Here is a 27,172-nt window from a genome sequence, read left to right on the forward strand (position 1 = left end):
CCTATTCTCAATCAGTGGGAATATAGTAACCTAAGGAGGAATGTCCTGTGTTCCCTAGCTCCATGTTCCTTAGAAGGGACTTAGGAATTATTTAACATCATTAAAATTGAGAGTAAAAATTATGGTGGCCCTGGGCACTTGTCTGTATGACCCAAGTGACACAAGAGCTTAATGCCACTGAGATAGGTTTTGCAAAGTGCACTGCTGCCTTTAAAATGTGAGATATTAGTAGAACTTATTGTTCATTTTGGGGTGGAATAGGTAAATTGATACCCTTGAAGGGATATAGGAAATGGCTTTTCTTCTGCCATGGAGATGGCACCAAATGACCTGTGCTGAGACAGTTTCTTTTCCTGCAGGTTTATTCCCATGAGCTCGTCTGCGTCAGTGGAGAGGAAAGGATAGTTGTGCCAATTCGGGCCATCCCTGCCCGAGCTATCCTGGACTTCCCAGATGAGCTGGACTTCTCAAAGTGTCCGGTCAAGGGCAGCACCCGCAAGAGTCTGCTGATTCAGAATTGTGGTAGTGTGGCAGCTCATTACCAGCTGAGCACCGAGAGGTGAGGCAGCTCATCTGTCCTTGTGCAAAACACCTTTGGGGGATAACAGAGTTGGGAAAGAACAACAAAAGGAACCAGAGCATGGGAGCTGCTGCCCTGCGTCGCCGGCTGGAAATGGGCAGGATGGATGACATCTGCTCTTGCTTTCAGTGTTCTTAGCAGGATGCAGCCTTTGAGCTTTCTCTGCCCCAGATTTCCTGGGGGGTGCTGGAACATGTTCGTTGCTGGCTTGCGCCCTCCTGAGCACAAGCAGCTTCTGAAATGGTTCCTCACCACTGTCAGCCAAACAGACCCATTCTCTGGGAGGACACAGGCACATGGCTTTCCAGTGGTGCCTGCATCAGATGCCCAACATGAGCTGTGTTGCAGGCAGCCGGTGCAGTTCCTGTTACTTAAAGCTGATCTGATTTCCCTTGTCAGCTGAGGGCATCAGTCCCCTCTTCTGTTCCACGATGAACCTTTGAAAGCCGGTTTAAAATTTCAAACACGTGCTTTAAATCTCTGAATAAGGTCGTCCCCCCTTTCATTGAGATCTCATTTTACATATTCTGAAGTTCCTGTGTTTCTGCTGTTTTTTCATTTTGGTTTGTGTTAAATGTTTGCCAAAAGATCATGAATTCTTCATTGGGAACTTTCATAAATGTCAAGCTCCTCCAAGGCCTATCAATACACCACATGCCCATAGGCATAGGCACAGGTGTATTAGAAACATGAGACATTTAGTGACTATGTGAAAAGCAATTGGGCTGATTTAGAAGATAAAAGTATAGAATAACTTTCTCTAGAGGGGACCTCTGGAAATTGTCCGAGCAAATACGCTGCTCAAAGCAAGACCAGTGTCCGGGGATTGCAAGGGGCCATTGGGAGATCTGGAGTTGTCTTTAGATGCCATACAAGGAAACAAACATACAAATGGACTAGTTAAAAAGCCGAAGACGACCTATTAAAACCGCTCCATGACCTTATCTTTTCTGCCTGTCGGGTGCAGTAGTGATTCATTGAAAGGGTAGATCTAACAGGATGAGAACTATCTTAAGGAACAGCTGACAATTAACTCACTATATTGCTCTAATCAAGCCATAAAAGGCCAAAATTTATCCTGCCAGCCCCATCTCTTGGCAGTGGTTTTCATTTGGTTATTATAGCGTCAGGGATGTCTCCTTCACAGTCCTTCTTATCTGTGGGCTCAGGGAACAGCTTAGTGATGTTGACTGAAATTCAGAGGAGTTAAGTTTAACTGTAGAGCTTGTGTCCTTGGGTCTTGGGGAGCCAGGTCTATATGAGAGATGACTGCTCCAGCAGGAACAGGGGAGTCTGGTGGGTACAGCCTGGGGTGGGATGTAGGAGATGCAAGGGCTGATTTGCACTCAGTTTTTCAGCCCTGACAACTGAAACTTGGCTGGATCCTCTTCTCCTGGTAATTTGAAAATAAGAAGATATCTTCTTTCTCACGCAACCCCTGAGGTCACTCCCAGGAGTGTTATTCGCATCCTGCCATCTGAGGGCAGGAGTATGTAACATGGGGCAGGAGTGGGAAGGGAAGGGAAGGGAAGGGAAGGGAAGGGAAGGGAAGGGAAGGGAAGGGAAGGGAAGGGAAGGGAAGGGAAGGGAAGGGAAGGGAAGGGAAGGGAAGGGAAGGGAAGGGAAGGGAAGGGAAGGGAAGGGAAGGGAAGGGAAGGGAAGGGAAGGGAGTGCTGAAGTGTGGCCAGGGACTCCCTTAACTGGCAGCTTCTCTTTCTGGCAAAATTCCTGACAAAACAATAAGAAAAAAATCCTGTGCCTTGCCCACACCAGGCACCGATCCCCCAAGCCCCAGCAGAGACCTGCAGCAGTGCTGGCTCACCCTCGGGGCAGATGTGGGAGCTCGTACAGTAATCGGGCTCCGGGGCTGCTGGGGCCTTGTCTTTCCTCCTCTCTCCCCAAAGTCTCACATCCAGCACATAAACATTGCTGGCCCAAGGCTTCTCCATCAGCCACTAGTGATGTTCTCACTAGTGGTAATGGAGCAGGTCAGGCCCATAACTGCAGCAATAGGTCCTTAGTGAGCAGAACCTGAAGCAAGTTCATCAGCTGTCACTACTGACATGAATGAAATTCAGCTTGCCAGATGTTCTCTATATTTTTGTGTGTGATAAGTTCATCACCAAACTCCCCAGAACACCCTTTCTGTGCACAGATTGACCACCAGCAAAGCACTGAGGAACTTTTGTTTCCTCAGTGGGGCTGTGGAAGAGCACAAAGCCCAGCAACTTCTGGGCAGAAGCACATTTCACCTGAGCTGTCCCTGAGCATCAAAGCACGGAGTCTTGTGTTTGTCAGGCAAGAACTGTTCACCTGGTGACCAATCCTAATTGCTCCTGTTACATCCAAAGTGCACCAAGACACTTGCGTAATTATTTCCAACACATTGCGCAGAGTTTGTCTGGTGAGCCAAGCAAACAGTTACCAGCCTGGATGACAACCCAGGGTGCCAGACTGCATTGCTGGTAAATACACGAAACTCTCCTGTTCTGCCTCCTCGATGTGCTCCTGCTAATGGTGCTTCATATGGCTTGGATTGGATCCTTCAGATTGTAAATGGCATCCTCCTTTTGGGTCTTGTTTCCATGTCACTGTATTGCTCTAATCTGCATTTGCACTCTTTCAGAGTTTTGATTGCTTCTTTTTTGTAGAGCAGCTTTCATTGAAATGCTGACAAAATGTGCTAATTCAGGATCTTTTCAAGGTAAAATAAACCAAAGAGCCACACTGCAAATTCAACAGTAGTTATTCCGTGGTCTTCAAGGGAAAGTTCCTTCTCCCTGTCTGATTCCTAGGCTGTAATCTCACAAGAGAGATAGTGCCCTAACATTTGCATCTCTTGAGAGGAAGTTTATAGGTAGCAGGAAATGAGAAATTCCTGAGGCAGTCAGCGTCAAGTTATGCATGCAGATAGCTCTTAACTCTCTCTGTGCTTTTCACAAACCATTCTCTGATGGGATTGCTGGCAGTCAGAAGGCTGGATGCAGAGTATGGGGGGGATTAGGTCGTTTTATCCCACAGGATCTTCTGAGGGCTGGATCTCCTCAGAAGTGGGTCAGTAGCTGTTTCTGATCCTGGCTGTTCTGTCTGTCTTGGCTGTAGTTTGTTTGCTCCCTGCTTGCCCAAGTGAGCTGAAGTGACCTGCACTGCAGAAGGAATATCGTGGCCAGATGTCCCCCCAAGTCCTGATCCTCTCTTTGTGTTGCAGTCCTTTCTCAGTGGTTCCAGCCGAAGGAATTCTGGGCCCTGGTCACACCATGCAGGTGACAGTGGGATTTCACCCGCTGACGAGCGGTGACCATTTCGGGTCCCTGGTGGCGCGCTGCACAGGTGAGTGCTGGGCAACACATGGGACACAGGACAGTTCTCCACCATCACTCCCTGTTCATCCCCCTCAATTCCCTCTAGATGTACCTCCTCTGTTCCAGCTCTGCCCCAAAGAAAACTGAAATAGCTGGTGTTTAAATGGTTGAAAAAGTGGATCCCCTCTAACAGGGCTGAGATTTTTGGAATTCTGTTTTGCTGGGTGTTGCAGAGTGGAGGAAGGAGGAACCCTGATTCTCCACTACTGTGTGGCTACGCCTGGGTGAAGTTTTATTTTACTCCTGGGCAGTGCTGTATGTGAGCTGCGAGGTCTCCATCAGACTCTCTCCAATGCAGTGTATTTCTTGCACACCTCTGTCCTGTATGCCGCTTCTCCACTGGCTTGTCACAGACCCTTTTACTATGTTGCCCTCTACACATCCATGCAGTTTTTGCCTAATAACACCTTCAGGCCCTCAAGTTCCTGTATGGTGACAAATCAAGACAAATTTTTCCTCGTCCCCATTTCCCAGGCCGTTCATGCTGTTGCAAACCTCTCACATCTCCCATTTGATTTCTAGACTGAGGAATCCCATTCAGACTTCATATAGAAGCTGCTCTGTACTTATTAATCTTTCCTTGTCCTTTTGTATTTAACCTGAAATGCTCCATCTTGGTTTTTGAGATCAGGACAATATGAAATATTTCAAGACTGATGGGGCTGTGGGTTTGGACAGGAAGATGACGATGATGATGATTTTTATGGTGTTCATTTTGTAGTGGTTTGTCATATTGCAAAGCCAGGCTGGTTGTGTTTCCTCTCCTGTGTCCCCTCCTGCTGTGGGCTGTCACTTCACCTGTTCCTCTGGGTCTCCTTTTTCTGCCCACATGCCCCCAGGCGTATTTGCTTGTCAGCAACAAGGGATCCAAGGGATCAGGAGGGGCAGGAGTCTCGTGGGATGCGCAGGGGAGACCTCGGCAAGCCAGGATTGACCAGGGCTCCTCAGTGTCACCTGAAGGACTTTGATGCAGAAATCCCAGTGGTCTGAGTGGGTCACCTGAGCACATCTGACAAATCCCACTGTACATACTGTCACCTTGGGGCCAAATCTCTACAAACACCTTGGAAATAAGGTGGTTAAGGAGGTGCCCAGGACATCCTCACGCCGTACACACAGAGCTGTCAGGACGTGATAAATGTACTGATCCATGGAACTGCTAATACATTTAAAAGCTATGACACTTTCTTCCGTGACCTGTGGTTTGCTTTGTTCCTTGTGCTTCCATCAGCAACTGAGCTAGCTGAGCAAAGACTCTGCTTTGTTCCAGGTGAAGAAAGTTTCTTCACATTCCTTCGCGCAGAAGCTGCAGATGTCAACATTGGATTGAGCACATATTCCATGAAGGTTGAGAAGACTTTCATCACCACATCAAGCCACACAAGCATGTTCATCAGAAACAGGAGTAACATCACAGCCCACTTCCAGTGGAAGATGTTTCCTACTGAGGAAGCCGACAATGAAGAGAAGAGGAGGTTGGTTTGAAAGATACGTTTCAGTGAGATACATGGCCCAAGACTGAAACTAATGCATGGCCTCAGGGGCGTGTTGGTGATTTTGAATGGTTTAGGCCAAGTAAACCATCCCTGGCATTAGGGTGTGTGTCCCTGGGCTGCAGGAGCTCAGCACAGCATTCCAGTTCCATTTATACTCCAACCAAGGATGGCATTTTGGGAAGGAAAGGTTGATTGCAATGACTGGATTTCCTCAAGTTCTAATTGGGCTTTTGCCTCCCTAATCTTCTTCCTACATGACCTGGCAACATCCTTAAACGTTTCCTGAGTTGCCAGCCCCTCTTTGCAAAGGCAATACGCCCTCTTTTTTCCCCTTAGTTCCTTCCAAATCTCCTTGCCCATCCAGGCTCGTTGTCTTCCCTGTCAGCTCATCTTTCAGCACACAGGGACAGTCTGTTCCTGTGCCTTCAAGACTTCTTTCTTGAAGTATGTCCATCCTTCCTGGACCCCTTTGTTTGTAAAGGCTGTTTCCCAAGGTCCTCTCCAAAACAATCTCTTGAACAGGCCGAAGGCTGCCTTCCAGAAGACCAGAGTGGAAGTTTTGTTGATGCCCCTCCTTGTTTCACTGAATGTTGAAAACTCTGTTATTTCACAGTCACTGTACCCCCAGACAGTGGTGAACAGATGAAGTTCTTTTAGTTCTTAGGGAATCTCCTGGTGATATCCAGTACCTGGATCCCAGGGAGGCAGCAGGCTTCCCTGTGGAACGGATCCGCTCGATATACAGGGCCCTCATTTCCCCTTAGAAGGGATTCACTTACTACCACTACCCTTCTTTTCTTCGTAATACTTTTTTCCAATTACATTTATTTTCATGCCAGTTTGTGTCCTAGCCTGTCACCAGGACATTTTGTTTTTCCTTACTTCCAGTCTTAGGGATGGTGTTAGCTCTAAGGCCTACTCTCCTGCTGTCAGAGATGCTTTTGAGATCTCAGAGCAGAGAGGACTTTTTTTTATGAGAGGAGCTAGTGCAGGATCCTTTCCCTCTCTGGCCATTCTACTACCATGCACTGGGATGGGACCCAAAAAGCTCTGGATCCTGAAAAGATGATCTCTCCAGGAGTTTGCTGTCTGTCTCCTGCACCAAGAAGTCCCTTCCCCTCTCACAGCCTCTGTTTTCATGCATATAAAACCTTGGATGTCACTGAAGGGATGCGGTGCCTGAATTCATCAATTTCCTTTGGAAGTGCTCTGGGATGCTCTTGTGAAAGGCAGAGTAGGGAACAAGGCAGGTCCAAAATGGAAGAAACAAAGAGCGATGCTGGTAACACGTAACCACAACCCAGCTTCGTCTCCCTTTCCCAGGGAAGTCCTGCAGTGGGTGCTCTGTGATCTTTATCTGCCTCCCCCGAGCAGCTCAGTGGTAGGAAAAGCCAGCTGAGGTGGCTGGTGGATTCTCCCTCAGTTTTGGCAGAGGCTTTGAGGCAGGAGACTCTCTTGAGGGATGCTGGCTTTCCAAAGCTCTCCTGAGCTTGCAAGTGTGGAGTAAAGCTACCTGCTGAGCTAGTGCACAACAAGTTATCTTCTGATCCAATTGGGACCCTCGTGGCTTGGGGTCAGCCCTTGCTGGGGAGCTGCCGCTCCTCCCCAAGTGCTTTGCTCTCCCGCACTTCCGCTTCTCTCTGCAAATATATTAAATGACCTGCTGGCTTTGTCTCTCCCTGCGGCTGCAGGCAGTGTGATTTGCTGGAGCCACCACCAAAGGTCTGGATGGAAGACTTCATGGAGGAGAAAAAAATAAAGAAGGTGAAGGGCTTTTGTGAAAATCGCACCGCCCTCCTGAGCCAAAAGGTCCAGGAGGAGAAGGCAAAGGTGCAAGAAGACCCCCTGCTGTTCTCCAATGACTTTTGTTTTCATTGAGCCAATGGTAAGTGATAGCTGAGAACCTCATTTTCCTTCTCTTCCTTCTCTTCCTTCTCTTTCTCCTCGTCCTCCTCCTCTTCCTTCTCCTCCTTCTCCTCCTTCTCCTCCTCCTCCTCTTCCTCCTCCTCCTCCTCCTCCTCTTCCTTCTCCTCCTCCTCCTCCTCTTCCTCCTCCCGCCCACCCTACCCCCGCCCCTTCCCCCGGGTGCGGTCACTCAGCAGGTCCTCAGGTGGCTCGGTGTGCTCAGAGGGAGGACATGGAGTTTCTGGTGCGGCTGCAGAGCTCACTGCTGAAAGTATTTCTGCCCTGCAGGCTCAAGGCAGGGCTGGGAGCCTGACAAAGCTGAGCTCTGCTGCCAGGGCTCGAGCTCAGGGCACTCCGTGTCCTTGAAGTGTCCACAGGGAGCAGTTTTTGTAGGTAGGGGCTCCCCCGACACGTGCTGCTGCGTGGGGTTCAGCGGAGGGTGTTGGAGCAGTGCCAGTTCACGGATTGACCTGAAGCATGCAAGGGTTCGCTGGGAAAAGGAGGCCAAATTCAGCCCAAGGTTAATCGTAGAAATGCCTGTCCCTTCCTCTAACCACGACTCGCACTGTTTGTGAGTCTCCCAGTGTCATCTGTGAGCCTGGACACAAGGGTGGGAGGTTATAATGGGCATCTTGAGTTCTCTTGCACACGGGGACAGTAAACCTTTTCTTTTTCTGTTTATGCAAGCAAACGCCCATGTCCTCCCATCAGCCAGAGCCCTGATTCTGAGTATTGGCATTGTGAGAGATGATGAATGCCTGGTGTCTGCACAGTGCAAAATCCCTTCTCATCCTGGAGTAAATCCTAGAATAATCCCAACCTCTGCTTTCTTTGAAAAAAGGTTAAACTAATATTTTTCTTTCCAAGGAAGGGGATCGTGTTCTTGGTTACTCCTATGGCCCGTCTAAGGCCAAGAGCCACCAGTGCACAATGGCAGTTAGGTACCACTGTAGCTGACTGCAGCATGATGTGACCAGGAGCTTGTGTCAGAGCAGCAGGAACATTGTGGAGAGTGGGGGCTGATCAGCTGAGCATTGAGAGCGCCCAGTGGTGTGTTGAGCTGGGTTTAGAGTGTTTCCTTGGGCTCCTTATGTTGTTCGCTCATCACTGATGCTCTGAAGAAAGGCTTAGAGGAGTGGTTGAAAACAAGAAGTGTGAAGTTTGAAGATAAATCTTTTTCTGTCTCTTTCTGTTTCAGGAGGGAGAGATTGGGCCACGTTGTTCGGCTGAAATCAAGGTGACCTTTAAACCCCTGGAAGCACTGGAGTATCAGAGTGTGGCCTACTGTGACATCTCAGGTACAGCTCCTTTCCCCTGCTTCTCTCACCCACAGTGCAGCCATGGAGCAAGCCTGAGCACACTGGGCTCCCATGTAACTGCTGGGAAGAGTTCCTGGTCAGCAGGGCAGTGCTGGCACATCCCCAGTGTCCCTGCAGCTTCCAGGGAGTCTCCCATGCAAGGCCAGGGCTCGGAACACCTGTGTCTGGATTGCTGATCCCAGAACAACCCAGGCAGTGCAGGGAGATGTTTTCATGGCACGGCTTTGCCAGCATTTCCTCAAAGGCCAAGGAGCTGCAGAGCAGAACAGCTTTAGTGAACAAGCACTAAGCCCCTCTAGACCACTGACCTCCAGGATGGGTCCATTTGACGTGGATCCATCATCAGGCAGTAGGAGCTGAGTTAGAAATGTGCTCCCTGAGCCTGGATCACCTCCAGACACCACCAGGCCAGCAGGGGCGGAGCCCCGCTGAGCCCAGGGTGTTGGTAGAAGGACCACCCTTGGCCAGCACCTGCTTCTCTCCCTGTGTGGGAATTGTCACCTTGCAGCTCTCAGTCTGTGCAAACAGAACACAGTGCCGAGTGTCAGAAGTGGAGGACAGCAGTCCTGTGCTGCTGGGCCAGGTGGTTTGGCAGTTGTTGCCTGGCAGTTTGCCAGGTAGCAATTGCCAAAGTCTTCGTGAGCTTTGTGCCTTCACCGAATGGATTTCAAAGCTCCTCTAAGTGCATGGGGAGGAAACCCTAGAGTCATAGTATGTTAAGGATGGAACGGACCTCAAAGACTGTCTAGTGCCAAGGCCCCTGCCATGGGCAGGGACACCTCCCACTAGACCAGGTAGCTCCAAGCCCCATCCAGCCTGGCTTTGAACACTTTCAGGGCTGGAACCTCCACAACTCCCCTGGGGAACCTACTCCAGCGTCTCACCACCTCACAGTAAAAAAATTCTTCTCAATATCTAACCTAAATTTCCTTTCTTTCAATTTATACCTGTCACTCCTTGGCCTGTCGCTACAGGACACCAGAGATGTTTTAAACTCAGCAAACTGGTGGCTAAAATTGGAAACCAGCCCAAGGAATGGGTTAGAAATTGCAAGTCAGCCCCAGGGGATATCTCCTGAGGGAAGAGAAGGGTCCATATCTTCTGCTGCAGCATCAAGAGCTGGTTGCATGCAGCTCAGAATCAGGGTCTAGCATTGAGGCAGCCTGGAAAATCCAGTAGAACAGAGGGAATTATTGTACTGAAATGGACATCTCTCCCCAGGCCGTGAGAGCAGGCTGGCCCTGCGCCTCAGAGGGGAAGGCCGCGGACCCTTGGTTGAACTCAGCTGTGATACCCTGAACCTTGGGGAAGTTTTTGTCAAAACCGCCCAAACCCATGAGGTGAGCACCAGGGGTTGGGATGGATCCTGATGGCTCCTGAGGCAGCAGCAAGCCTGGTGGACCTGTGGAATTCCTGGCAACCTGGGCAGTTGTGAGCAGGGAATAGCTGATGTACTGGTCAAATCTGGGCGGGGGGGGAAGGGGGTGTTCCAGAAAAATGTGTCTGTTGTTCATGAAGCCCCAGTCCCTTCTTTTGGGCAGCCTTCCATAGGGATCAGCTGGGAGGCTTCCTGCAAAACAACCCCTTTTGACCCAACGCTGGGTCAAAAAGCTGTTCAGAGGCTTTTGTGGCAGCACCAGACACAAGGCACCTTTGTACTGGGCTGTTCAGAAGCAGCTGGGACAAGCTGGCTACATTTGAGCTTCAGTCCACCGCAAACAATTTTTAGTCAAGTGTCTCCTGCTCATTCCTGGAAGTCACAGGAAAGCCATCCAGCCTCCTGGCTCAGTGCAGGCCCTTGCAAAGGGCTTGAGGATTCTTTCCCTTGCTGTCCAATCCCTCACCACACTTCAGGCTTGGTGCATCTCTGGCTCTACAAAGAGAAAAGTGTTCCTGGGAATAAAGCAAAAGATTTTTCTACCTATTTGCCTCCCCCCTGTTGGGGGTCAAGTTTGCAAAAAAAAAGAGAGAGCAACTGAAAGAGGCAGAAAACGAGGCACTACATCATGCCAGACACTTTCAGAAGTTTGGTTGTGGAAGAGAAAGACACGTTGAGTTTTCTTACCAAAAGATGGCGCTGTCTGTACATTTTGATGTTGATGCCTCCTTCTCAGTGTATTGTTTTCACGGTATGGGAAAAGGTAAATGCGTAGATACGGTACTGCTGGAGCTGTGCTGACTGGGGCAGCAGCAGCTCTGTGGTGATTCACTACGCAGCTGCAATCACCCCACGTTGCTCTCAGGGCCAGGTCTGAATGAGCTTGGTGCTACTGACCAGAGGTGGACTGCTCTGTGTCCGTGGGGTAACCCCAGGGTGACTCCAGTTATGTGGAGTTATGTGAGCTTCGCATGAAAACCCAAAGGCAGAACTTGTCCTGTTGTATTTTTTTGACTTCTGCCGTCCAGCAGCACAAAGCATCTTCTGCCTTTTCTGGGTGTTAATTGCGCCATTAGAAAATGACTCCCAAGAAGGGAAGATTTCACGTGTACTTGCATTTTGTTTTCTTGCTGCTGCAGGTGAAACTGATGAACAAAGGAGTTCTTGATGCTCCCTTCACCTATATCCCTTCAAACACGGAAGTGGGCTGCTGCTTCAAGTTTGTACCCGAGGAGGGCCTCATTGCACCAGGTGGGATCCAGACTATTCAGATCTCCTTGGATGCCGCCGTGTTGGGGCGGTTTGAGGAACCATTCCAGTTCCGTGTGGCTGGATCTCCTACGCCTGTGATCCTGACCATCGAGTAAGGACTCTGGGAGCTTACTCTGGGTGGGCACATCTGTAGCTGTCTCTGGGACATCCCCCACCTACCTCATTTTGGGGTCGGGCAGAGAAAAAAGATGTTTCCTGAGGTCTTAATCTCTGCTCTGATCCTGGCATTGCCTTAGTGTGGGGGTGCCTGCTGCCCTGTGTGGTACCCGGGAGCTGGAATGACTCCTCCCTGCAGGGATGTCCCTCTGCCTTGGGCCATGGCAGGCAGTGGCATGGATCAGCTTTGGGCAGTAGCTGCTCTGGGATGTCCCCCCTGAGCACCCAGCAAGGCCCCCAGGGCTTTGGAGATGGGCCAGCCTGGGTGATTCTCCACCAGCAGCAGTGTTTTGAAAAACTTCTGTTAATAATCCATCCCAAACGGGCAGCAGCAGCCTCAGCTCACCTCTCATGGCCATGCATGGAGGCAGGCTGTGCTCCGAGCTCCTGTGCAGAGTGCTCTGCTACCTCCTTTCCACAGCCAGGAAAAGGCTGATGTGGGAGACAGGGAACTGTGCAGCAGGAACCGTCCCAAGGACATGGGCTTCATCCCATAATCCTGGCCCTGCAGAAGGGAGAAGGGGTGATGATGGGGGAGGCAGAGCTCAGTCCTCAGGACCACAGCAGCATGAGGGCTTGTCCCTGCTAGCCTGAGGCGTGTGCTGGTAGGATAACGTAGTGTAAGCAGGAAAGCTGATGCTGGCTGCTCTGGAGCTTTGGAGCTAGGCTGCTGCTGTTGGGAGGCACTGGATCAGGGCAATAAAGAAATGAAAGCAATCTGCAGTTGATTATACCAATAAGATAAGGGAGATGGATTAAAAAGAACATGAAACTTATTACTTAGCAGGAGAACAGTGTTGACTAGGTCTGCCCATAGTAGAGAAACAACTACACTGGCTTTGCTTTTGGAGAAAAAGTGCTGCTATTTTTATTTTGGAAATCAAGAGGGAACCTTTCACCATCAAATAATTGATTCTCCTCTGTCCCTCCCCCAAACTGGTCATGCGTGGGATGTTATTCCATAAGCAGCTTTCTCCTTGAGCAAGAGAAGGTGTCTCTTGTTGAGATGTGTAGAGCGGAGCCAGGGACAGTCCTGTGAACACAGGAGAAGACACAGTTCACTGGTCCTTGACTTTTAACCAAAAGGCAGGGTGCGCATTGATTGGCGTCAACCATGAAATAAACTCGTGTTGGGCAGCTTCAAGTGCTGCCTTCAGTGGATGTTGGTGACTTTTAGTGCCTGTCTGCTGAGTTCAAGGCCAGGGGAGGAGGTGTGGTAGATTCAGGACACCCATGTTTGGTTGTTTAAGCTATTGCTCCTGGCTGTGCCAGCTGGTGCACTAGTGACAAGCTGGTCCTTTCCTCTAGGATTCATCTGTCCACTGTGTAGAACTGTTAATGCTCTTTTTGGAGGATGTTTGGGGCTCCCCTGGCTTCATGTCTCAAAACTCTGTCTGTAATGATTGTGTGGGTCAAAATCTCCTGAGAAAGCTCCTCCATTGGAAGACCAGTTACAGCCAAGTAGCAAAGCAGGGAACCTGTGGCTGGAAAGGCTGGTTACAGAAGTTTGTGGGGACACCTTTATGTCCATCCCATTACAGATGGGGAAACTGAGGCACGGAGACAGGTCTGGGTGGGTGTTCAGGGTCCCTCATGGGACCACCGGCAACTTGGGGGCTTTTCCTGCCTGCCCTGCGTCCAAAGCCCCATCAGTGGCTGTGGGCTGCTGGCCTCTTGGCTTTAGCTGCCTCCTGTGCACATGGACACTGTGCTGAGCACATGGTGGTGTGTTGATTTGAAACCCACGATGCCCCTGACACCAGGTTTTGTGCCCCCAAGCCACGACAGCCGGAGGCTTTGCAATTCCCTTTAACGCAGCCATTTCCTCCTGTGTCCCTGTCATCGCAGGGGGTGTGTCGTCGGGCCGACTTTACACTTCGACACCGATGAGCTCGACTTCGGTGACATCTCCTTTGGTGAGTGTTCCCTGCGCTGGGACACAGCGGGAGGGATCTGTGTGCTCCAAAATGGAGCACTTGAACGTAAAAGCATCCAGCACTGCTCATGTTCTGCCACAACAACCTCTTCAGGGTGTGAACTGCAGGTGCCTCAGGTAGCATTTTGCCATTGTGGGATCAAATAGGAGCAAGTATTTTCTGGTGTCTCTGTCCTGGTTTAAAAGACAGATTCTGCCAAGGAAGGTGGCAATCTTCACGGAATGGAATGATGACCCTCCTCTCTCCAAATTACTGTACCTTTGAAATTACAGGGCTTCCAGGCAAAAATATGGAAAAGGAATAGCAGTTCGTTACTAGAGTATATCCGGACAGCACAGACAACAACGCAATGCCAGAAGTTTCCAACCCGCCGAGTCCTGTTTTCCCCTTTGGTGTGGTTATGATCACAGGCTGGAGGAGCGGTGGGCTCTGGCAGGGCAGTGATTTCCCTCCCAGCCGGCACGGGCAGGGAGGGAAGGAGGAAATCGCTGCTTTTGCAAACTACGGGCAGCAGGAGATGTGGGCACTGGCAATCGGGAGCAGGCAGAAGCGGGGACGGCGGGCAGGTTCGATCACGGTGCTGAGCCCGGCGTCAAGCGCACGACGTCCCGCAGCAGCACGCTGCCGACCTTCCCGAGCCCCGGCGGAAGGACGGAAAGGTCTGCCCCCTGCAAACCTCGGCTCCGACTTCACAACCGCCCGCGGCATCACGGCACAGCTCCCAAAGAGCCCCGGATGGAAAAGCCCACCCGCACAGCCGAGACCACCCCAAACCCCCTGTATTTCCCTTCCCAGACTGAGGCCAAAATTCACTACGAAACCTAAACTCATAACAATGAAGTTGTTGAACGTTTTAAGAAAACTAATTGCCTCTCCTGATCTGCTTCTTCGCCACCCTGCATCACCACTGAGGCACTTGTTAAGTTGCCTTTTGAATAAATGAAACAAGAAAGGCAACAGGTAGAAACGCATTCCTAAGGTCTCTTCAGCTGAAGGCAGCTGTTGTATCTTTGCTTCTTTTTAACTGTTGTTGACTGTTGTCTGCATGTGGTGACCTCAGTCTCATTTGAGGTTTTGACATCTGTGTTTGTCCCTTTTGTGCTTCTCTTGCCTCCCTGCTGGAGTCACTGCTGGAGCCGGCAGTGATTACTGTTGATGGGCACAGAGAAGCTCTGGGCTGCGCCTGCAGTTGTTTTTTTCCCCCACCTGTGTTCAAATGACTCTTGGTGAGCAGGCCTGGGGAGAAGTCTCCTCCCCACAGAGCTGGCCAGCCAGTCCACTGCAGAGCGGGTTGTGGCTGGTGTCCGGGCTCTGCAGGACATCCCCACCATGCGTGGCACTATCTCTGGCTTTCCAATATGGAAAGCAAATCTCAGAGTTAAGGTGGGGTAAACCCTTGCAGGCAGCAATCACAGTGAGTAGTATGGGTGCGATGTCCCCGCTTGTTGGGTCAAGGCTCGGGTTTGCCTCCAGCTGAGTGGGCTCTGAGCTGTCACATGCCCAGTCTGTTTGGCCCAAACCAAAAGACGCCTTAAGAATTCTGCAGAGAGAAACTGCATTAGGGTGCTTTGCATCACGTTCTAGTTCCTGATTCCATCCTCACTTTCTTCTGCTGTAGCTTCTTCTCAATGGCGACTCACTCTTTATGTATCTTGAAAAGGGTAGGAGTGTTGGCAGACTTAACAGGGAATTTTACAGTTTGAATTTTCAGAGGAAATGCTCGGTCTGGGTGCACAGTCATCAGGGAGAAATAACTGGTGCTGGTTTGGGGCAGGTGAGGGAGCTTCTCCCCATCAGAAAGAGAGAAGCTTGCAGTGTTGAGCAGGGCTAAGAGCAGGCATTTTCAAGGCTGCAGTCTGGAATCAGTGTTAAAGGGAACTAAGTGACGACTAATTCCTCTTGCAGCTTCTCAGTAATCTGTAGTTCAGATAATAAAGAGCTAAACTCCAATCACGCTTTCATGCTACCAGGGTATTCCCACCGGGAGTCACGACATAACTGGTGCCTAAATGGATATTTGTGTCCTTTTCCTAGGCTTTCCCTACACCAAGACCTGTCGCCTCACTAACACCTCGCGGGTGTCGGACGATGGCACTCAGCCTGCTGTTAGCAGCTTTGAGCAAATACTCAGCGACAGTGAGCCCTCCTGGAGGGAGGGAATTCATTTTTCTGTGAAGCCAAGGGAGTTTACACTGAACCCCAGCGAAAGGACCCTCCAATCCCAGGAACACCAGGATATCGAGGTATGGGAAGAGTCCAGCCACACACACTTCAGCAGCGGGTCTGAAGCTTCACGGGAGTGTGGGAGGGCTTTAGCTCTGATGCCAGCTCTGATCATCGTGTGAGCGAGGATCTGCACTGGCGTGGGGCCTCTGTGAGCTGGGTTCCTCGGGACGTTCCTGAAGGAGCACTGATTTGTTTCCAAAATCACAAGCTGAAATCATGTCCCATAATGGTCAAGTACTGAAGGCATTTTGGTGTTTTTGAGAGCAATGTCTTTGATTGCAAGTGGGCAGAGGACGGACGAGGACCAAAGGTGGCTGTTAGAGAGATGTCATTATATAAAGCAGTTTGCTTTTCTTCTTGGTCTCATTTCTCCTGTCCTGGGGAGTAGAATGATTTGTGTTCACTGCAGGGATCTCCAGTGAAGGCAAAAAACTCTGCGGCCATGAACTGCCCAGCACCTGCTGGCCCACGCTTTGTCTTCAGCTTCCTGCTGTAAAGCTGAACTCATTCTGTTCAAGTCAGCAGATTTCCACTGCATTTATGTCATTGTAGTCAGATGAAAATTTGCCCCTTAATTTGAACACAGTGCTGCACAGAGCTTTAGTCTAATGTTTTAATTTAGCTGACCTATGCCCTGATAGCAAGGTGTGCTTAACAAATCTGGTATTTGCCAGAAGGCTTTTGTCACTCTTAGAGACTGCTCTACACGTGGAGCAGCCGAAGAATTAAGGCAAAATCCTCCCTTTTCTTACCACAAAAACTGGAGGACATCACACGTGAGTCATGAGCTTTTGTAAAGAAGAATTTACTGCTCTTCTCTTCCACCAGGTGACCCTGTGTTCCAACACTGTGACGGAATACAACCGGAAATTGCTGGTGGACCTGGAGTGGTTTGGCAAGGGAGTGGCATCACTGATCATCAAGGCCAGGTACCAGCACTTCCCTGGCCTCCCCCAGCGCACTGCCTTGCACAGGACGTGCTGGCTGCAGCTCCCAAGGAGACGTGTTGTTTAATGACCTCATGTTCTGCCCAGCTGGACATGAGAACAGCAGTGCTTGAAAAGCAGCCTGTGGTGAAAAGCAGCCCTGCTGACAGCCCAGCGTGGTCCTGGGTCGTTTTCTAAAGGGACCAGGAATGATATCATTTATTGACCTGGTGCTTGAGGTGAAGCAAATTTCCCAAGGGCCTCCTCGCCTTCTTCCTGCAAGAGGTGGAGTTGTGCTGGGTTGCAACCAGCCCGCGTTGGCTTGGGGCACACCAAGCAGTCTGCTGAGGGTCAGGGTCTGGTTCTGTTAACGAGGGCACGTGACAGTGGGGAAGTGGCTCACAGCAAGAGAGGTGAGGGCAGGATCTTCAGAGGGGAAATCAGTCCTTGATGTGGCAGGTCAGCTCTACTTTTTCCCCTTCTCTCTGCTTCCTGTTTTGAGCTTTGATGTTCTCAGGCTTAAAGCAAAAGTTGTTCTTGCTCCAGCAGAATTCCATCCTGCTGTGCTGCTCTAGGTGTCAGTTTAATGACAAGAGGGATGCAATTCCCTGGTGCTGTTCCCACTCCCAGGCAGAGCCATCTCGTCAGTGCCTGGGCTGCCATGTTTGAAAAGCAAGTGCAATTGGGGACAGTCAGTGTTTGGACCTGTGGAGTGAAGGACCAGGGGAGTTTTAGGAACTGGGAGGGAGTGATCTCCCACTCTGTGGGGCAGGTGATGTCTCATGCCCTCCAAGGCTGGGGCAAACAGCTGAGTTCTCAGGCAGGGTAACAGCACCATGGGAGAGAAGAGAGTCCTTTTTACTGAGACACTAGAGTCGTGTGTTCCTGGAGCCTTACTGAGCACTGATCCCTGTTGGGAAGGCTCCCCCAGAGCTCATGGATCACTGGGACTGTTCCAGGAGTTCTTGCAAACCTTCTTGGGCGAAGGAGGGGCTGAGGCAGCTGTGGGACCAAGTGCTCTGCCTGGGGCACTTGGCAGCCTCTGGGTGCTGCCTCTCAGGTTTTGCCCCTCCTCGACAAGACATGTTTGAGTGGGAGGACTTTAAAGGCAATTTTTCACCGTAGGCCTGTTAAATGTGTATTTGACAGTGACAAAGGTGTTGTGCTCCATTTCACAATCTTTGGGGGTAAACGTTCTCCATTCTCTCAGTATCTCTGATTCCCTTGGGGTCATCTCTTTGCCCAGATGTTTCGTTCCTGAGCTGCAAGTGTACCCCCAAAACCGGGGGTTCCATGAGTGCGACCTGAAGGCCCCGTTCGTGAGGAAGTTCTTCATTTGGAATAACACCCACCTTCCTGGCTGCTACGGGCTTATTCCCCAGGTTTGGCATCGCATCCACCTCCTCCTCTGAAATATTACTGTGGAGATTATTAGGGGGGAAGAGGGTTTGGATAAGACCTTGCCGGTTCCTATTCAGTCTTAAAGATCTGCTGAGAACAGGATCCTACCTGAATGTTAGCTTTAGGATGCAGTTTAATCTCTTGAGGAAAGGGCTTACGTTCTAGTCTTCAGGGTGTTTTCTTGTGGGAGATCTTTGAGGGTTGTGAAAAGCTGCTGCATCCACAGACACCAGTGCTTGTGCTGGCAGCCTCCTTGCAGAACCCCCTGAGAATGCTAAGCCTACAATTCTTGGATCTTGTTTGTGCCTTTTACCTTTGTCCTGGGGATTTTTAAAAATGTGTGTAAGTTGCTGTTGGGATGGATGTTAAGGAGTTTGAAGTTTCTTCAGAGGTCCCTCTGAAGCTGGATTTGATTCTGTCCCTTCTAGGAACCCGAGGAGGACTCTCCTGTGCTCTACTCCAGCCCCAGACCCTGTGGGATTCTCCAGCCTCGGAGCGCTGCAGAGATTCCAGTTACAGTTGAAATCCAAAGATTGGGCAAGCGTTGCACCAGTGTTTGTACCGGCGTGTTTGGGGATGCAAGAAACCCACTGGTGAGTGCAAGGGGAGGTGTGTGCCTTCGTGCAACTGGTCCTGGCAGGGTGCACAGTGTGCGGGGATTCTTCCGGGGAAAAGAGGCACAGGCTGCTGTGGAGAAGGACAGCAGGGACAGGTGGCATAAACAGCTCGTGCCTTATAGGTGGCAATGTCAGTGTCTGACCCAGAAGGTAGTTCATCTAAGCTGGAATTGAGGATCATTTTAATGAATCTTTAAAATGCTCTTAACTTTGGAAACATCTTTTTTAAAATGTTACCTCTCAGCACAAAAGAGGATGTCAGAAGATTTCTGGGAACCTTGGGCTTTCTGTAAAAGAAAGGAAAGCTGGCATCTGAAGAGTAGTTGCAAGGATTTAAGCTTACATTAAAACATGGAAATGGTGATGCCAAATTCCCTGGATGGCACCAAACATCTGAACCTGGGCCATTGTGGCACTGCATGTAAACCAGTCAACAGGGAGGACAGGCAGTGCAGGCTGTGCCAGGGAGCCTGAAGTTTGACTGAGCACTTGCTTTCAACTATCAGATTGCTTACCTAAAGAGAAGAGTTTCTCCCCACCCGAAGAACCAGTTGTTTAACTGTCAGCCTGATCTTAACTAGAGATTTCTTGCAAAGCTTCTACCTTTGGACCAATAATTTGTAGTTTGAAAGTTTCTCTTTACTTAATCCTTTTCAATTTGGAGGTGAATACATAAGCTTTATTTTTTTCCCCCCAAAATCCCAGGAATTCAGCTGGAGAATGGTAGCTGTCCCTAAAGAAATAACTTGAGCTGGGTTGAGCTGTTTAAGCTTTTTTAGGTTTCCCTGTTTGGGTTTGATTTTTTTTTTTTACTCTTTCTTGCCTGCTTTCTGTAACAGAGAACAGAACTACAGAGCCTTGGACGGCTGTCAGCAGTCTACATAAGTCCAAGGCTGATAGAGTTCGGCAGGATCCCAGTGCTAAGGCCTAATTCACAAGCTTTTGGCCTCTTCAACGAAGGTCTCGTCGATTTAGACTTCAGGCTAGAGATTGTAAGTATCTGTGGGGCCGTTTTCCAGGGAAATTGACTGGTTGACATTACAAGCTGCCATGACGTGGTTTTTATATGCATCGGCCTGTGTGAGAGGAAGCAAGATATTCCAAGATTCCATCTGGGTGAGGCAAAAGGAACCTGGCTCTGGAGTGGTTTTAGCTGGGGCACTCCTCAGTGAAATCAGGTGCAGAGATGTTGGAGCAGAAATTCGTCTGGATTGTGTTGACGAGTTCTCCCATAATTTTATGGAAGGTCTTTAGCTGTGTGTGTCACGGTTTTTGAGCTCTGAGATCAAGAGAAACCTGTGGTCCTTTGCTCCTCGGAGAGCATGGGTTTCCCTGTGCTTTCCCTGTGCCATCTACATTTGCTTTGTGCCAAACTGCTGTTCATGGTAGAGAAGAGGGTGTGAGGTCTGTCCTCAGACTGCTGGTGGGGAGGCAATTTTCACACCTGCTGTGGGTCAGGCCAGTTGGGCTGTCCACACAAAGACATGTGTGGGGGTTGTGCACCCCCCCAGCCTGTGGTCTCTGTGCCTTTGAAGAGCATCTTTGGGGACCGGCTGCAGAGAATGGCTGTTTAATATGTGAAGGCTGCACAGGGCAGAGGAGCTGGGGCTGCTCCCCTGGCAGGGAGAGCAGGGCTGCTGCAGCCAGGAAGGGCTTGTAGGCTGGGCCTGGGGCTGGGTGGGATGTCTGCTGGAGGGGGAGATCTCTGAGGGGCTTGAGGTCTGTTCTTCTCCATGCTGGGTGTGTTGAACTTGGAGCTGGTTAAAACCTGATCCTGTGGACTTGTTTGTGTCTGTGGATAAAGCATCAGGCCATGTGGGAAAGTCCAGCCACAGCCTCCTGAGCCAAGGAGGAGGGGCATGATTTTTCCTCTTGCTGCTTTTCCTGCAGTTTGGGGGATAAATGTAACCTTAAAGTGAGGGATTTTTCCAGGACAGCTTTCTCGAACTACACAATGAAATTCTGCCTTCCACCTCTTCAGGGAGCAATGCACCTTGGCTGGGTGGGCCTGGTGTGTAAAGGATGGGCTTCACGTGCTCGTTCCAGGGCTGGACCTGCAGAGCTGTGTCTGTGCAGCTGTGCTGGTGCGGGGCCTTTCCTCCCTCCTTTGGGCAGCTTCCAGCTCTCTTGGCCAATCTGTGAAGCCCATGAGAAACCAGAGGACACGAGTTCTTAGGAAGAGTGGGCCATGCCCACTGAGCACATGTCATCCAGTTTTCCCTCTGCTTCCTTCTTTCCTGCTCTGCCATAACCATTTAGAGGTGACTTTTCCAAAGCAGAAGGCCCTGGGGCACCTCTCTACAGCGGATGACCAGTGGGAAGTGAGGGCCTCGGTCCTTTAGGGGACGTTGAAAAGCATTGATGGCCTCTTGGGAAAGGATAGTTTGGTGTTGGGGTTTTGCTCAACTGGTTTTGCGGAGATATTCTTCAGGCTCTCAGCAGTGTCCTCCAGCTGTGTGGTTTCTGGAGTGGGATTTGAGCCGTCATGACTTCCTCTGGCCCTGAGCCTTTGTGAGAAGCCAGGAGAGAGAAAGCAGCTTTCCTTGGCACACACTCCAGAGAAGGACTGGGGAAGGAACACTCTCCTGAGGATAAGCGTCCCTTGGGTTGGGCAAAACTGGGTTAATTAGGTGAGAGTCTGTTAAAGGAGGGGAAAATACAGGTTGTGTAAGCTCTGCTGTTCCCCAATACTGCAGCTTAAATTTAGGGAAATTAGGCCTTTAGGATTTTTATCCTCCCCTCTTTAGTCTTCTCCTTTTCTTACACCCCATAAGAGACCAGGGTGTATGGTTTCCATCCTAAATGCACATTATGCGTGTCTTACAGGCTTGTAAACCTCACTGCTATGTTATTGAACCCAGGGAAGGAGTGATCCCCGCCAGGGGTGATGTTCCTGTGACTGTCACAGCAACCCTGGATGACACTGGGGTTTTTGCTGATGCTCTCCAGCTGTTCATTGGGAACAGACTTTGGACCACCTCCACCCTCCTGGCTTTTGGCACTGGCACCACAATTGTCACAGACAAACCACTTGCCCCGGAGCTCAACTTGGGATACCAATTCAGGTAGGAGATCTCCCACTCCCACCTCTCCTTCTGTCTCAACAAGGAGCAGTTTTGCTGTAGTCCTTCAGGCACGATCTTCTTCAGTGTTCAAAGACCCTGACTCCTTCCCTGAAGGCAGAGATACCTTTAGAGACATGTGATGGCCAGTTGAGCGTTGCTAGGTACCCTCAAAAACCACTGAAAGAGAAACCAGTTGCTCAATTGCCACTGAATTGCCTTCAGTTCTAACACATCTATGTCCTCACTTGGTCAAGTAATGATCTCGCAGGCTCCCCCAGAACAAAAGGTTCCCAAAATGGCGCCTGGATGAGGCGGGCCCTCCGTGTGGCTGCGGGACCAAGGGAAGATGGCATCGCACCCTTCCCTTCCAAAATGGCACCTGCCAGGCAAGCAGGGGCCCTGGGAGCAAATGGACAGGAGGGTGACGACCCCCCTGGGAAGGCAGGAGCCCGCAGAGCAGTTCCAGAGGCAGATGGAAACTTGCTGGTTTGTGTGGGGCCTGCAGTGCCGCTGCCAACGCTTCCTCACGCTGCTCGTGGGCTCTGCTGCTGCCCTGCCTGCCCAGGACTGATGCTTGTGCGGGAGGCCAGAATGTTAGGGTGCCCTCTCAGGTGCATCACCTCTGGGTTTGACCGGCAGCCTCAGGATGGCCTAAAATATTAGCGAGGCAGCATGATCAGAGGTGTTTGAAAAGCAAAACTGTTTTAATTAAGGTGAAAATAAGAAGCCATGCAGAAAAAAGAGAAAAAGCTGTGCCGAGTGCAAGGAGGACCTTTGCACTTGCTACAACACCCCAAAAATGCCCTGAGGATCTTCCTCTATTCTCTTAAGCATGTAACAATCCAGGCCGGATTCTTGGCATCCTGCCCAATAGAAATAGGAACAGGGCTTGAGGCACAGTCTCAAAGATCCAAGGGCTGCGTCCGTCCTGGCACAAGGCCAAAAAAGGTATCAAAACCTCTGGTTTTTACCTCATGAGTGAAACAAAGAATGGAACCCAAATCCTTCCCTTAAATGGAAGCCTCCTTGCCACTGTGGGGCTGCAAACCCTACCAGGTGAGGTACACTTCTACACAGGACCTTGCTCATTTTTCCGTTGCCAGCAGAGTTTGCAAAGTTCACTTCAAAACAGTTTCTGATTGCGAAATGAAGTTTCTACAAATGACCACCAGTGCAAAACCAAAGCTTCTATGAACGAGAGAGCCCCTGCTCCCCTGGTTTCCTCTCCTAGAGCAGACAGATGATTTCTAGCAGCTTGCTGGGATCGTCCAGAAACTTCCTCCGCGCTGGCTTTTAAAACTGCCTGCAATCATACCCCCGCACACAAGGGCCTCAGGTGCAGGATCTCAAAGATTCAATAACAGTTTCGGGTGCAGATTAATGCAAAATACAGTAACAGTATGAATCACCCCAGAACACACATTTTGGAGGAAAACACCAGATCCTGTTAGCCTGGCCTGGAAAATGCTACATTACCATTAGAAACATATTCCTCCTTGCAATAACGACATCAGAAGGGCAGCTTATCAGACACTGTTCCCGGTCCACATTAAGAGCTGCAAATGAAGACGGTCTCCAAGCTATTAACAGCTCAGAATCCTCCGTGGGAGCAATCTGATGACCAGGACAATAGCTTCTCCCATACTATTTTCCATTCTGGTTTCTCTTCTAGCCTCCTTCCCTGTGCTCATCAGTTCAGACTAACAGATGGGGGCCACCACTTCCATCAGCTCTTCTGGAAGGTGGAATGTAACAGGCCAGCTGGGAAGGAGGGCCAGAGCACCTCAGCCCACAGTAGCCCCAAGGCCAAACGTGATTCCCAGAGGCGCAAACGTACGGCCCCCGTGTTTGGGCTGGAGCCGCTGTCAATGGACCTGAAGCCAGGAGAGTCTGTGGACTTGGTGCTGCCAGGCTTCTCCCGCAAGGCGCAGGTGAGGTCCCCACCACGGGCTGAGCTGGGGAAGCATCAGATCCCCTCCCCTGGGCTCGTTCCACAGTCCCTTGACATTTGCCTGGGGAAATGAGCCTGTTTGGCTCCCTTTGTGCAGCTCACAGTCAAAGCTCAGGGGCTGAGTCGTCTACGCTTTCTGCTGGAATCACTATCATTAGTGGCACTGGCACGGCAGGAAATGTTCTGAAACAGCCCTGGAATCAGATTGATGTAGCAGAAGCAGTAGGAGGCCTTTAGGTGCCACTTCAGGCTCCTGCTAAGATTCATCCAGCTCTGCTCAGATTTTCCAAAAGCAGCATGGTGCTCTGCTTTCCCCTTGGAGAACCACAGAACATCCAAAGCCATGTGCTCCTGTTTTGCAGTTTCCCAAGAGAGCTGAGAGGGAAAAAGTTGAAAAACGTCAGCAGTCGTGTTGGACTCTAAAGGGGAAAACTGAGACCATTTGAATTTCAGTCAGGGAAACATTTTCTTAAATGAGGCTTGTGCCAAGAGTGGGCTGGTGGGAAGAGACAGGAAGGACTCAAAATCATCTGGTTTAGACTTTTTGAGAGCATTTTGGTGCTCAGGGGTTGATATCTATGTGTTGAAAATGCATGTTTGCTGTGTCTGTGTATCCCAGAGAGCAGAACTTGGCCTGCTGGCTGCAAGCGGGAATGCCCAGCAGCCCAGCTTGCCTGCACAGGCAGCAAGAACCCCTGGAGAGCCAAGGTTGGCTTTTAATACTGAAACCACACTGTGAGTCAGTGCTGGTCATGTTTTGAAATATTCCCCCCGCAGGCCCGGCCCCCCTCCCCAGGGCTAGCTCTGGAGAGGCTTTGGAGGAATATCTCCGAAGGGACAGGACAAAAGATTTCAAAAGAGGCTCTTACCCCCAGATTATTCCAAGTCGTTTATTCCTCAAAGGGGTCCAGGGGCCGAAAGAGAGAGAACAAAGAAATCCAGGGGTCTTATCTAGTCTCCTATTTTGGGAGGGTCCTGGCATTCAGCCAATTAGGTGTGGACATGTAGGGAGGAAATTCCAGAAGGGTCAAAAGGCGAGAGACCATTCCCCTAAAGAATTGCAAGGTTTCTCCAGGAGGAAAATGCCTTTGAAGCCCACAGTCAACAGGCACAACCTGTCTGTGTTTCCATCACTTTCGGGGAGGTGATTGCTGTAATCAGTTGATGATTCTTCCTTGCTGCTTTACTGGCGCTTTAAATTCTCTTTGTCATCTCCCTTTTTTAGGGATTGCTGTGTTCCTTCTTTTGCTTTTCAGGTTTGCATTTGTTCCCAGTAAGGCCACAGTGTTTGGTCTCCTCTCTTGCTGCTCTGCCTGCATGACTGTATCCCCCAGAACTGCCCTATCCAAAGCTGACCTGCTAGAAAGGAATTTCTTCCTCCCCGCAGGAGAATGTGCTGTTATGCTTTCAGGTAGCCCATTCCCTCCGTGGAACACGACTGCATAGCTGTGTGCAGGCAGAAATCAGCAGGTTTTTGGCCCTGTTGAATATGCAGATGATTTGGTTCAGGTGCTCTTGTCTCCATCCTGCCGGTGCTGACCTGCTCGGCCCTTCCTTCCCACCAGGCACTGCCCTACTGCCCCTGGCCAAAATGCTGGAGCCAGACAGAAGGGATTCAAGTTCACCCTTGGGAATTCTGTGCCTGTACCTCCACAGCAGAAAGGGCTTTGGAAAAGGGGTCAAGGAAGGACGTCACCAGGGCATGGACAGGTCTCCTCTTGTCCTGTTTCCTCAAGTGGCAAAATCATGGTTCCATGTCTTTCCTGCAGAATCTTCAGGGGGTGCAGGTCTCCATGGAGAGCTCACCTTACTTCCAGCTGGCGGGCCCCAGTGATGCATGCCGTGCCGTGCCAGGAGGCGCCATTACCGATGTGCACGTCCACTTCACTCCTGACGAGAACAAGGTGAGACTGGAGGAGCCAAAACACAGAATTATCTCCAAAGCCATTGTTGTCCCTGCACTCTGGGTACAGCCCATGCTGTGAGCTTGGCTCCAGGCCGTGGGCAGGCAGCCTGCAGCCAGTCCCAGCTTGGCATGTGCTGTCAGGCCCTGCACCCAGGCCTGACAGGCCCTGCTTCCCCTCGCTGCACATTCCTCTGAGCATTCCCAAGGGAAGAAAGATGCCCAGGGAACAGTAGGCAAACGGTAGAGGGGTGTTGATAGATGTCTGGCCATCTCTAGGTATAGTGGAAGGGGTTTCATTATTCTGCAAAGTACTAGAGGAACAAAGAGGTCAGAGAGCTTTCCGCCTTCCTGACGGGCAACAGCTTCCCTGCCTCACCCGGGGCTGGAGCAAGGACGGTGCTTTTTCACACCCTCTGTTCTCCAGCCTTGCGGCTGTGCTGTCCCAGAGCACAGCTGACCATGATACGGCTGCAAGGCCAGGGCAGAGGATGTGCTGTGCCCGTGGGCCCAGCCTGGCACAGGCACACTGAGCTCTAGGTGCCCTTAGTCAGCAGGAGCTTGGTGAGCTGCAGGGGACTTGGACACCTGCCTGAAAGAGCTCGTGTAGGGCAGGTACAGCCTGCAGGCAGGCAGACCTGTGGGCCCAGAGCCGGTGGCAGCGACACTGCTGCGGCTCTGTCTTCATGCCTGTCACTGTGGCTGCTCTGTCAGCTGGCGCCCATTCCATGCCAATTGTGCTTTTGCGTGCGAGTTTGAACACCAGTGCCGAGGCCCTGGCAAGTCTGCTCTCAGCGCTGTGATCTGGAGGCTCGTTCATACAGAGGGGTTTAGGACATGGCATGGAAGGGAGGAGGCCTTGCAGGGAAAAAAAAAGAGAGGCTCTTTGCAACAGCATCCTGCTACCTCTTAGCACTGTTCTTCTCGTGACTTGGTTGGAGAGGCAAAATTAGAGGGGAGTTCTGAGCAAACAGATATTTCTACACCAGGCCAGAGGTCCAGGATCTCTTTGGGTGCAGCTGTTCTCTCAGTTTCCTTTTGCTGCTTAGATTCAGTTTAACACTTTGTCCTATTCTCAATCCGTGGGAATATAGTAACCTAAGGAGGAATGTCCTGTGTTCCCTAGCTCCATGTTCCTTAGAAGGGACTTAGGAATTATTTAACATCATTAAAATTGAGAGTAAAAATTATGGTGGCCCTGGGCACTTGTCTGTATGACCCAAGTGACACAAGAGCTTAATGCCACTGAGATAGGTTTTGCAAAGTGCACTGCTGCCTTTAAAATGTGAGATATTAGTAGAACTTATTGTTCATTTGGGGGTGGAATAGGTAAATTGATACCCTTGAAGGGATATAGGAAATGGCTTTTCTTCTGCCATGGAGATGGCACCAAATGACCTGTGCTGAGACAGTTTCTTTTCCTGCAGGTTTATTCCCATGAGCTCGTCTGCGTCAGTGGAGAGGAAAGGATAGTTGTGCCAATTCGGGCCATCCCTGCCCGAGCTATCCTGGACTTCCCAGACGAGCTGGACTTCTCAAAGTGTCCGGTCAAGGGCAGCACCCGCAAGAGTCTGCTGATTCAGAATTGTGGTAGTGTGGCAGCTCATTACCAGCTGGGCACCGAGAGGTGAGGCAGCTCATCTGTCCTTGTGCAAAACACCTTTGGGGGATAACAGAG

At 50.5% G+C, this 27,172-nt stretch overlaps 1 protein-coding gene across 1 annotated transcript in view; it reads left to right on the top strand.

The window, feature by feature from the left end:
• LOC136296097 (hydrocephalus-inducing protein homolog) overlaps window positions 1-27,172 on the top strand; it is an 88,571-nt gene that overhangs the window by 4,094 nt on the left and 57,305 nt on the right. The window contains 3 exon segments of the mRNA XM_066194920.1: window positions 360-559; window positions 3,789-3,910; window positions 5,213-5,417. Of these exon segments, the coding sequence (XP_066051017.1) occupies window positions 360-559; window positions 3,789-3,910; window positions 5,213-5,417 (527 nt within the window).

Source organism: Chamaea fasciata, unplaced genomic scaffold (genome assembly GCF_029207755.1).
Source record: "Chamaea fasciata isolate MVZ Bird 193981 ecotype frontalis unplaced genomic scaffold, bChaFas1.0.hap1 SCAF_12, whole genome shotgun sequence".
Taxonomy (NCBI): domain Eukaryota; kingdom Metazoa; phylum Chordata; class Aves; order Passeriformes; family Sylviidae; genus Chamaea; species Chamaea fasciata.